Genomic DNA, 12,289 nt, shown 5'->3' with positions numbered 1-12,289 from the left:
TAGAACATTTATTTTCATCTCTATGCTGCGACATGGATATCGGTCTGAAAGCAATAAGCCACTGCGTTGTCCAAATTCTAAACTATTTGTTAATTATGTGGCGACCGCCACGACCCTTTAGGCCACCACCAATTCACCATCAACAACTACAAAGGTTGGCAACGCCGGTGGATTGGTACCATGCAGTTCTGGAGTATAAAAGGCCATCACGACGACGTCTCGCTCTCTTTTCTTATCACCGTCCCCCTGTAACAGTACCACTTCCACAGCGCTACCGTACTTCCTTCACCTTAACCTAATATCCTGTCCATTCTCCCATCGACCACATGTATCAATCGTAAGTTAAAATAAACAACTTTGATTCAACCAGTGTTTTTAGTTCCCGTGCAAATTCCTTCCAAAAATAGTAGTGAGTGTTCTGACAAATAATCGCAGCGGCAGCCACACATTTCGACCGACCGACCCGACGAACATTCCTACAATTGGTGACCCCGACGTGATCAAAGTGCCTAACAGGTAAATCAACTCAACATAAGCCACTCGACAGGTGCTTGACACGTGCATATAAGGATAGTACGAGGAACGGAACTCATCAACATCACGTGGTCGACGACATCCCACGAGACTAGCCTGATGGACGAAAACCACAGAAGCCCATCATGTATACCAGCAACACATGAGCACCCTCGCATCACGAAACGGGACACTTAACACATTTACAGGTACCCTCAAACAAAGCTAAACGCCTCAAGACGAACGACGTCCTGCTACAGCTCCGATGGCAGCTGATCCCGTAAAACTCCTCGCTCAGGTTGGGATCCCCATCTCATCAGCAGTCCCCGGGCGTTTGTTTGCGTGATTGCGGGTGAATTCCGGAACTTGCACCACATATAGGTACGTTCCACGGCTGTTCCACTAGGAGGGGAGTTATGTGGCGACCGCCACGACCCTTTAGGCCACCACCAATTCACCATCAACAACTACAAAGGTTGGCAACGCCGGTGGATTGGTACCATGCAGTTCTGGAGTATAAAAGGCCATCACGACGACGTCTCGCTCTCTTTTCTTATCACCGTCCCGCTGTAACAGTACCACTTCCACAGCGCTACCGTACTTCCTTCACCTTAACCTAATATCCTGTCCATTCTCCCATCGACCACATGTATCAATCGTATGTTAAAATAAACAACTTTGATTCAACCAGTGTTTTTAGTTCCCGTGCAAATTCCTTCCAAAAATAGTAGTGAGTGTTCTGACAAATAATCGTAGCGGCAGCCACACATTTCGACCGACCGACCCGACGAACATTCCTATAATTATATTACTTTTTTTTGGACAACTTCCATCTGTAGACACAGCATCTATCCTTTTAAAATCTAGATAACATACATGCACATATTTGTCACTCCTTGAAGAATATTGAGCAAGTTCCTTAATGCTGTTGCTTGTTGTCTTGTTGTTGAGAATGTCTTGATGATGGCTTTGCACACATCATTCTGCTCTTATTACTTAAGGGAGAGTGGCGACCTGTTTACCAATGCCCATTAGAGAGTTTGCTGTGGAGCTGTTTATGCTTGGTTCAAATGTATTTCTACCAAATTATATCTACGATCCAAATAAAGATCACAGTATTTAGCATGTTCTAATGTGGGAAGTTTTCGACATATAATTTTACCGACGAACAAGTTTCTCCTCGCAGTAATATAAGTAGACTTGGTTTGATTTGCCTCTATTCTGTTGGTTGAAACCTTTTTCTATATCAATTAGATGGCCTTGAAGCTGCATTAAAACATTTTCTGGTCTAGAATGTACTGACAAGATAGAGCTGTCATCAGAATAGGTCGTGTTCTCACTAATTGGAACGCCCGTAGTGTAGATCAAGTACAATACCACTAGTACGCTGTCCTGCAGAACACCCAAGAATATTCCATGCAAAGTAAAATATTCATCATTACACTGAATCATAAAACTTCCCCAATTTAGATAGGATGAGGCTATGTGGAAGCGTCTTTTTATATTTGTATACCAGTTCGTTATGCTGAACTTTGTCAGGAGCTTCACTTATATCCAACAAGACATTAGAGCAGCACAATCCATTTTCCAAGCATCTACTGATGACATCTATAGTGATCATGAGAATCTTACTTCATTACCAATGTTTTAACCAATTGCTAATTTTCTACATTAATTATTAAATTATTAAAATTTTTTAATATATTTATTACTAGCGACCCGCCCCGGCTTCGCACGGGTGCAATACTGATACTAAATTAAATACACTACAGAAAAAATATGAACGTTGTATATAAAAACATAGCGGCCCGCTCCGACTTTGCACGGGCATAAAATATATATGCCTATGTCACTCAATGAAAACATGATTGAAATCGATCCAGTATTTTTAGTTCATTCATTACTGCCCTTGGCCTGCACGCATTAAATTTGGAGTAAAACAATTCCTCTTCCCCTCTACTTACTATGAAGATTTCCTGCTATCTTTGGAATATCTAAATTCATACAATTTTTATTACATTACACATTTTTAAACGCAAATTTTAAATCTGTAATATCTCCGAAAATATTTGTTTAATTTACATGCTGTAAGGAACCATATTGATCTATATTAATTGCACACTGTATTTAAGGTACTTAATTCGATAAGGATTAATGCCGTATTGCTTAAAATAGTTTCGTAAATAAGCCATTTTCTCACGTAAAAAGTAAACAATAAAAATGGTTAATGTGAGTTATCCCTAAAAGATAAACATATACCATCCCGGACTTTTTTGTAGACCTTTTTATGGTGTACAATACTGTAGTACATTAATTTGATCTAACTCGTAGGGTTAGGCAGCGTTTTTGCTAATTGCTAAATAAGCCTAAAAAATAGGTTAATTTACGACATCACGTTAGAAACCTCTAAAATTAGCAATGTTGCCTTAGTATATTATGCATGTATTATACATATAAACCTTCCTCTTGAATCACTCTATCTACTGAAAAAAACCGCATCAAAATCCGTTGCGTAGTTTTAAAGATTTAAGCGCACATAGAGATATAGGGACAGAAAAGGCGAATTTGTTTTATACTATGTAGTGGTTAAAAAGGAGTTAATAGTTATTTAACGAAAAGAAAAACGACTAAATAGAGAAATTTATAGATTATTATAAAACCTTTTTTCCGATATAGTAGTTAACCTAGTTTGATCAACAACATCGACTTTGGATTAAGGCTAACCGACAAAATAAATGGTTATGACGATTCATATACGATTAAAATCAGAACCAGCGAGCTAATATTAAAAATGAATACGTTTATATATCGTCTGAATATTACTATTAATAGAATATCATCAAAAATTATTGAACAAACCGGTTATAAAGCGAAAGAACATTTATGGCCAACATTAATATCATCACATTAAGCAAACATGTAATAGTGCCTACAGACCCTACAGAATTAAATTCCACTCATACATGGGGCTATTTTTAAACAGATGGGAAGATTATTTTGGCGCTGCCTTATATAAATCATGTGTTTGTCATTGATCTTCTCCGAAATGGCCATACCAAGTTTAAACAATTTTGTTGTATATATATATATATATATATATATATATATATATATATATATATATATATATGTATATATATATAATAAAAAAATAGGTCAGATCTCGATAAAAACCATACTGATATATATATATATATATATATATATATATATATATATATATATATATATATATATATATATATATATATATATACTAGCTGACCCGACAGACTTCGTCCTGTCAAAAAGATTTGTAATGTGGCAGTTTTTGTGCCTACGTATTTTAAAAAATTCTCCTGAACAGAACCATCACCCTGGTGATAGGGCGTTGTGAATAAAAAATAATTAAATAAAACATATATAAGGATTGAAAAGTAAGTAATCGCTTTATTGTTAATCATGTGAATCATAATTATTATTATTATTATCATTGTAGTGCTTTGTGGTATACGATGTTTTTTGTTTGATTACCTGGCGCATAGATAAACAAATCTGATGGTTTTCCAACACGGGAACAGGCAACATACAATTGACCATGTGAGAAACATGGGTTTTCTAGATTAATACCACAAACACTTAATGATTGCCCCTGGGACTTGTTTATAGTCATAGCAAAAGCAAGCCGTCAACATGTCTATAGGAAATTTGCCATTACCAATGTCAATGAGTTGTTTAGAGAATATGTTTCCAGATTGGTCATTTTGCAACTCGACACGCATATTCTTGCTTAAATGAAGTACTTTAACATGTTTCCACAAATTGGAGGACTTTAGACATGCATTGAGTTCATCAGCTGGCGTTGATCGTGGAATCACTGGCAATGTTTGACGAAAATCTCCTGCTAATAAAATCATTGCACCACCAAATCGGTTATTATTGCTACGTAGATCTTTTAAGGTTCTGTCTAAAGCCTCCAAAGATTTTTTATGTGCCATCGTGCATTCATCCCAAACAATCAATTTACATTGCTGCAAAACCTTTGCCATTGCAGAGTTCTTCGAAACGTTGCAGGTTGGAGTTTCATTGCTTTGCATATTTAATGGCAATTTTAGTGCTGAATGGGCTGTTCGACCACCTTCAAGCAAAGTTGCTGCGATTCCCGACGAAGCGAGTGCAAGTGCAATTTTATTTTGTGAGCGAATTGTTGCTAATATTAATGAAATAAAAAAAGTTTTTCCTGTACCACCAGGTGCATCTAAGAAATAAATCCCTCCAGTTTCATCATTTGTTACTTTCATAAGAGTTTCAAATACATACTTCTGTTGTTCATTTAACAGTGGAAGATTTGTTTGAATTTATTCTTTCAAAGCGTTGAGATCATACAGTCTTTCTCGATGCAACTCTTGGTTAAAAGCGTCATGCATTGGACGATTGGGCGCGGTCAGGCCTAATTGAATTAATAGTTTGTTTGACATTATCAAGCACATGTCCTCAATTGAAATCAATGCTTCATTGTAAATTTCTTCACTGATTTGTATATTTGGATTTCCCATTCTATTCCGTATTTGATACAAAATATCATCACACATATAATCTTTGTACTTCATCCACAAATCAATTGGGTTTGATGGGAAGCATGTAGATATGATTATAGAAAACAATGTTCGTATTTGATGAGTGTGTGATGATATTACAGCATCATTGAGAGTTTGATCCCAATGAGCGTCATTTTCAAGCAATTGCAAACGTTGACAGGCTTCTCTGTAGGATCCACACAATTCACCATCAACAGTTCGTAACTGTTGGAATGATGTTGGGCCACGTACATTGACTAATAGCAGTCGTAAATAAAAACATTCATCATTGCTTGGATGTACTGAATAAATCCGGCCAATCGCATCGGTGGAATATACATCTGTATATCCTGGAACTGGTTTTCCTTGTTTCCGTCGTATAAATCTCCTTGAGGATTGATTCCAGGTATAATATTTTGGCATTTCAGAATATAGCAATGTTTGTGCGAAATCATCGTTTTGGCATGTCTCAAAAAAACTGGTTAATGTAGTAGATGGTGGCTGAGCAGCTCTTTGTACTGCGTTCTGTGCTGTAAAATACACTCTTTGTCCATTTTCTAAATGCACAGCTAAGTGAACAACAGAAGGGTGTCTCTCGGGTGAATAGGAAAAGAAAATATTCGCCAAACTGCTTCATTACTACTGACATAGCGGCCCATTTGGTATTGGGTAACTTCATCATTAGAATTCCCTGCACCAATTCCAATCACAGCCATATCACTCCCTTTGGTTACATATTTGCAAATGTATTTAATCGATTTCACTGAATGGCAAGATTCAACGTTGATGTGTGCTTTGAATGTCTTTGATAAAATGGGTGAATATGGAACAATCCAACGATTATCTATTTCAATATCTTGTTAATTTAATTTGACAATTGTTGATTTTCCATTGTCTGCTGTCGATCTGCGACGATACAATGGATAACCGTCATTACCAGTAATTGTTTCCGATATTAATGTCCGTGGATATCGTTTTGAACATTTACCATCCATCATACACGGTGAATTTTGATTAAGAGTTCCACAGGGACCATGTATCATGTTTTTGATAACTACCTCATGCAATCCAGGATCTACTTGTACATTAGGGATTTCAGCTGATATCACTGCATCAACTTCATTTGGCCTTATCTTTTCAACCAACCAAATCAAAATGTGTGCATGTGGCAATCCTCGTTTCTGCCACTCCACAGAATACATCCAGCAGCGTGTCTCACCAAACACATTATGTTTTACGATGAAATTCATTAAAGATTTCAACTTTTGTCTAAAGACTCTGGCTGTAATATCATGACGATCAATGGATGATTTCCCAGGTAATAACTCCTGCTTAATTTCTATCCATTGCGGATTGCATGTAAATGTGATGAACAAATCTGCTGTACCATAATGACGAACATACGACATGGCATCTTGAGCATATTCGTGCATATGCCGAGGGCTTCCGATGTATGTTGCTGGAAGAATAGTCATCCGACCGACATTCTGTGCATTTCCATCAGTATTAATCGCATCTCGAAGGTGAATATACTCTTCAGATCGGAGTTTGGTTTGATTCAACCTGATGAATGTTAATCTCTCCGTTTCAATTTTAACATACATGTCATCAACATATTTGTGATATAATCGCCGACATTTCAATATGTGATTATCTGCATTTTCCCGAATCATTAGGCGGTATGAATAATAGTTCATTGAACTGACTTTTTTGTTGGTTTCAGAACCTGTAAACAGATTTTGTTTTAATAACATTCAAATATAAAATTAAAATACATAATATAGTGACTGAGATATTATCGCCATAGCTAAACTAATATTTTAGTTACCTGTAATGGGATTTATCATTTTTATTGATAAATCGTAGCCATCTTCACCTTGCCAAAATATAATGGGATATTGCAGTGCATCATATGAGCGGTGTGTTTCCTTTATAGGTTGTAATTGAAAATTCCGACGATGTAAAACAATATCACGGGATTCCAAGTTTTCTCCAACTACAACGATAGCAACTTCATCAATAGTTGGTGCATTAAAACGTCTTGTATGTTGACCTGCAGGTGTTTTATCAGCTCTGATTACAATTTTGTGATTATCGGGTGGCATCAGATCCAGGGCAGTTTTAAACAATATAATCAATTGATTGTGTTGATGAAATAAAGTTTGTAATTGTTCTACAATAGACCTTTTTACTAAATTGTTATGTGCACAACGCAGATCAATTTCTTGTGGTGAATTGCCCATAAAATAAATTTGCAGGAATTTGTTGTCGCTATCTGACACTGGTAACAGTGAACCTGCTCTGTGATATATTTGCCCTTGTATCTGTAAATAAAAAAAATATTATGGTGTGGTATAAATTAATGGATTGTCAATGATCAAACTTAAATAATATTTGATCTTAAAAAGTATATATTTAGTTTTAACTAATATCTATCAAATATAAAATATAATAAAAGTGTCACTGAAACTGAATCACCATATAATATGATGACTAAGTGATATATTTCGTAATGATTAAGAAATTGAAGATTAGTAACACATCTTAACTTTGGTGACAGAAAATTTTGTTCGCTAAAATAATTATGAGTAACTGCTATAATACATACCTTGAAAGTTGGCATAAAATTTTCCCGAACTGCATTTGTTGCCCCAAATGAAGTCATTTGAAAGCAATTGTTATATTGTTGGATATGTGTCAAAAAGTGTATAGAATCTGTTCCTATTCCTGAAACCAATGAGTACAATGGTTCTGGTGGTGGATCCAATTGTATCAATTTCACTTTACCATTTGCGCAACACAATCCATTGGCTTCGTTTTTGTATTTTAATGCCTTACAGTGTGAGCAAACCAAGTTCATAGAACCAATAACAACACATTGGTAGTTACTGTAGTCAATTGACACATCGTAACTGAAAGCAGCTGGATTCAAACTTGCGCGATTATTAGTTGAATGACGCGCTCGCGCTTCACGCGTTTGTGATATCCGAATTCTTTCACGTTCATTTCCGTCGTCACGTTCTTGTGCAGTACGATTAGATCGGTAATTAGCTTGGTTTATAGCATTTCTGGTTCTTCTACCTAAATTGCTTCGTCTTATAGGAGGCATATCAAATATAAATTATTTTTTCACTAATCACGAACTAAACAAACACTAACTAACTAAACACTCTGCACAAAACACGATATACGAATTTGTTTCGTGTATCACTTGACAATTCATCTGTCATCTGTCAAAAGTCATCTGTAACAGACAACTTTTTTTTTTAAATTTGATATGACTTGAACTCAAATCCTTTTAAGCCGTACGAATTGTTTTATTTATTTAAAATTTGAATTAAATTTTAAACAAATAAAAAATTTTAAATAAATAAAACAATTCGTACGGATTAAAAGGATTTGAGTTCAAGTCATATCAAATTTAAAAAAAAAAAGTTGTCTGTTACAGATGACTTTTGACAGATGACAGATGAATTGTCAACTGATACACGAAACAAATTCAAACAAAAAGGGCTATTTTTAGGGTTTTTCCAGCAATAATTCTAATTTTTCTCGCCGTAAAAACCATCCCTGAACTTCAACGAACATTTTAAAAAAAGATTTGGCCAAATTGGTCCAGGCGTTGTTGAGTTATGCGCTTAGGAACATATTTTGCGATTCATTTTTATATATAAGATATATATGATATTAAAACATCTACGGATCTAATACCGCAAAACCGTAAACCACAAAAAGATGCTCTTTGATTGACACGTGGCTGTTATCAGTATGGTTTTTATCGAGATCTGACCTAATTTTTTTATTTAAAAATTCCAAAACTGAATTTCATCAACCGCTAGTAGCCATTGCCACACTGTTCGGCATTATGTTATCATCGATATTTATACATTTACTTGTGAAAACACAAAATTTACTTGAGATTTACCAGTTTTATAAAATTTTATCTGTTTATTTTGACTTAGGATACAGCGTCTCAGACGCTGATTTTTCATAAGAATATTACATTTAAAAAGTAATGAAAGAAAATTGTTCATAATACATCATTATGGCTCAACACGTTAATCGATTTAACATGACTGATGATAATTCGATTCAATATCTGAATAGATAAAAAATAGATTTCATACAATTTATTTAAATAATCATAATAGCATACTACATTTATAAAAAAAACAGCACAAAATTAATTCACAACCGTTTCAACAAGCTTTTAAATTACAAATAAATGGAAGTTTTATTAAAAGCTTTTTAATAAAAAATCCCATTGCCCAATATGTGTAATTATTTATAGAGTATCGATGTAAATAATTTGTTCTCTGTAGATTTAAAAATGCATGTTAACGATGCCGTTTTTAACCCACCATTAATTGCATAAAGTTCCTTTAGACCTATCAGGAAAGTCGAGTGATAATTCAACGGATGTCTGCTTTTACTGATATCAGCTTAATATAAATATGTATTTAGAGACTGCTGTATCCATAAGCCTTGTAAGTTTAAAAATAAATGATAATTAAGTAAGATCTGCTAGTTGAACGTTAAAATTAAAAGATGCTGATGAAATAGGTACACTACTAAGAGAAAATTTAGTTTTATTTAGAGATTAATTCTAAATAAGAATAATTTCTAAATTATTCATACATTTATAAAGAAAGTTAAGGCTGTGGTATCTATATTTTAAAGCTTAACTTTTTTAGAATATAGAATAGGATTATTCAAAATTGAAATATCAAAAATGCAGCTGCTTTAGTGACGCGGCATCCAAAACCACGACATCTAAAAGCGAAATTTAACGCGTTTTTATCGAAACTTGTTTTTTCGAAACGGTTGATGTGATCTCTCAGGAACTCTGACAAGTTCTATTGAACTAATTTATGTGAAATTTAATGTGGGCGTTCTCTATGTATATATTCTTCTATCGAATCAAAGTGAAAGAATGAAAAATATGACTTTTATTATTTTTGAAAAATTCAGAAATGTCCAAGAAATGTTTTCGACTTTTTTTGCTAAAACAGTAGTACCAGTTATAATTCCGAAAATAATTTAAATTTTGTAAAATACCTTTTTAGGACATATTCCTAAAGGGTTAAGCTTGGAAAAAATAGATTCCACAGTCGAATGTCCCCTTAATTTTCTTTATATATACGTTACGAAATTAATCACATAAGAAAACATTCTCAATAGGTTGCCGGGCTACGAATCAAATAGATGACGTCGCGGACTTTCATACGACACGTGTCGTTTCCAGACAAACTGATCAACTACAAGCAGGTTAATTTAAAAGTTATAGGGGTTGCAGTGAAATAACTTTTATTATTTTCAAGACAGTGTATCTTATGGGTAAATGAAAATGATAGTCAAGCTGAATCAATTGCGGCTCAAACTATATGAATACAGTTTGCAGATATGAAGAATGGTCCACAAAAAGTCTGTCCTAAATAGAAGCTATTGTCGATGTTTTGAAAGCAAAACACTAATCATTTTACTCTTTCAGTCAAAGTTTTCATCGGTAAATGATATATATTTTACAGAAATTATGATTTAGTACTTAATTAACTCAGTGTAAAAAATACTAACGTGTAATAAATACTGCGCTCCATCTGGGTTTAGCTCAGTTTCGCTTTAACCGCTGTGTTGTATAGACGTCCAAATTTTATTATGGATATATATACACCACAAGAGCGAGACAAAATCTTAGAGACAATACTTGTCACAAAAATGAATAAATTCAGCCTTAGATGTCCTGAAAAATGCCTTAAGAAGAGCCGAAAGTTACATAGTGAATCGAGGTCACCATTTAGCCGATATAATGTTTCAATCATAACGAAAAAAAAATCGTAGAGACGAAATAAACTTTTTATGGAAACCAAACTTACTTACCTTTTCTTTGAGCAGAGGCAATCAAGATGGTACCGGGACTTTTGCCCCATGTTGCAGATTCGATGTTTTTAGACATTGCTCTATACAAAATGATAGTTCTTTCATTTAATACTGTTGAATTATGCAATGTATACAAGACGCTAATCATGGAACGCTAAAAACTGCATTCTCGACGTTCATTAATTTTTGTTGTTTGTTTTGAAAAAACCTGCTGTTGAAATCCATGGTTGCATGCAAAACGGATCGCCGATTGGATCGTAGCCAAAACAACGTCATACTTTCCACACCATATCACCCAGGAAGATCGAAAAATGTTGTTGAAAATTATGGAAAATACTTGGATTAGTTTATTTTATTTTCTCAATGAATGCCTTCAAACGACGCAAATGGATGATCTTATTTTATTTAATGGGAGTTTTTTTCTAGATTTGATTTTGAATTGTTATCACTACAACAATGATACCATGCCGGATTCGTCGGCGCAGTGGTCAAAGCGACGGGACTGTTGCGATAGTCCCGGATTCGAATCCTACTGGAGCATGAATGTATTTTATGTTTGTAATTGTAATTGTAAATGTCTATATAAGCAAAAGTAGAAAACCCGACAAGAATAACCGTCCCATTCACACCAGTAACCAGGTTGGGTAAGACCGGATTCCTTGTAGAATGCTCTCTAAGTTGGTCCCTGGCCAGTCGGCAGACTTAATGCCAAGGGCCGTGGTTCGGGACCCACGTTAAGCAGTAGATCCGATCCAGATAAACCCTCTTTGGTAAAAAAATAGTCTGAGATAAAAGAAAACAATGACACCAAAATATATTTATATTAAATAAAACATAATTGAAGAATCAATTTGTAAATCGCTTCTAACGGGAAAATCTATATATAATTTTTACTACTGTGGTCAAAAATTAAAGTTCAATTAGTCTAGCTTCTATATTCTGTTGAAAAACTAATCCTATATCATCCGTTTAATATTTCTAAGATCGTAAATGTCAACGCTTTTTGTTCCTTAATTATTCGAAGCATTTTCGTTATGTCACAAACGATATTAACATGCCGACGTTTAGTTTACGAGTAATCTCTATTCGAAACAAAATTAGTTTTTATCAAACATTTCTGTTAATTATACGCATATGCGTTTCTCTGATGTTGAAGGTCGTCTTGGATATATATATTCGCAGTTTTATTTATTTTTTGTTAATTTATGTATCCCTATATATTTGTTTTTTCTAACATGGAAACTGGTATTGAAACTATAACCATATTAGGTTAAATGTGTTAGAAAATGTCAAGGAAATATAACATGTTATTTATATAACATAATAACGAAAATATTTACTAT

At 34.3% G+C, this 12,289-nt stretch overlaps 3 protein-coding genes across 49 annotated transcripts in view; all 3 read right to left on the bottom strand.

Moving 5' to 3' along the window:
* The window catches only part of LOC143202289 (basement membrane-specific heparan sulfate proteoglycan core protein), a 698,200-nt gene that overhangs the window by 526,987 nt on the left and 158,924 nt on the right, over positions 1–12,289 (bottom strand). The window lies entirely within an intron of this gene.
* LOC143202303 (ATP-dependent DNA helicase Pif1-like) lies at positions 4,001–4,871 on the bottom strand. The gene is made up of 2 exons (XM_076413756.1): positions 4,813–4,871; positions 4,001–4,750 (listed from the first exon to the last, which is right to left on the bottom strand). The coding sequence occupies exons 1-2, from the start codon at positions 4,823–4,825 to the stop codon at positions 4,116–4,118; spliced, it is 648 nt and encodes a 215-aa protein (XP_076269871.1). The 5' UTR covers positions 4,826–4,871; the 3' UTR covers positions 4,001–4,115.
* On the bottom strand, positions 5,795–11,022 carry LOC143202664 (uncharacterized). The gene is made up of 4 exons (XM_076414319.1): positions 10,947–11,022; positions 7,678–7,991; positions 6,898–7,393; positions 5,795–6,795 (listed from the first exon to the last, which is right to left on the bottom strand). Exons 1-4 carry the CDS (start codon positions 11,020–11,022, stop codon positions 5,930–5,932), a joined length of 1,752 nt encoding a protein of 583 aa, XP_076270434.1. The 3' UTR covers positions 5,795–5,929.

Source organism: Rhynchophorus ferrugineus, unplaced genomic scaffold (assembly GCF_030347505.1).
Source record: "Rhynchophorus ferrugineus isolate W39M unplaced genomic scaffold, kcgeb_rfMv2 rfM9, whole genome shotgun sequence".
Taxonomy (NCBI): Eukaryota; Metazoa; Arthropoda; class Insecta; order Coleoptera; family Curculionidae; genus Rhynchophorus; species Rhynchophorus ferrugineus.
The sequence above is the reverse complement of the archived record's forward strand: the minus strand, read 5'-3'. Positions and strand labels throughout refer to the sequence as shown.

Coding starts and splice junctions, on each gene's coding strand:
- LOC143202664 (XM_076414319.1), bottom strand. CDS start 11,022: ATGTCTAAAAACATCGAATCTGCAACATGGGGCAAAAGTCCCGGTACC. Junction 7,992..10,946: donor TGCCTCTGCTCAAAGAAAAG/GTAAGTAAGTTT, acceptor GTTTGAATCCAG/CTGCTTTCAGTTACGATGTG. Junction 6,796..6,897: donor AATGATAAATCCCATTACAG/GTAACTAAAATA, acceptor ATCTGTTTACAG/GTTCTGAAACCAACAAAAAA.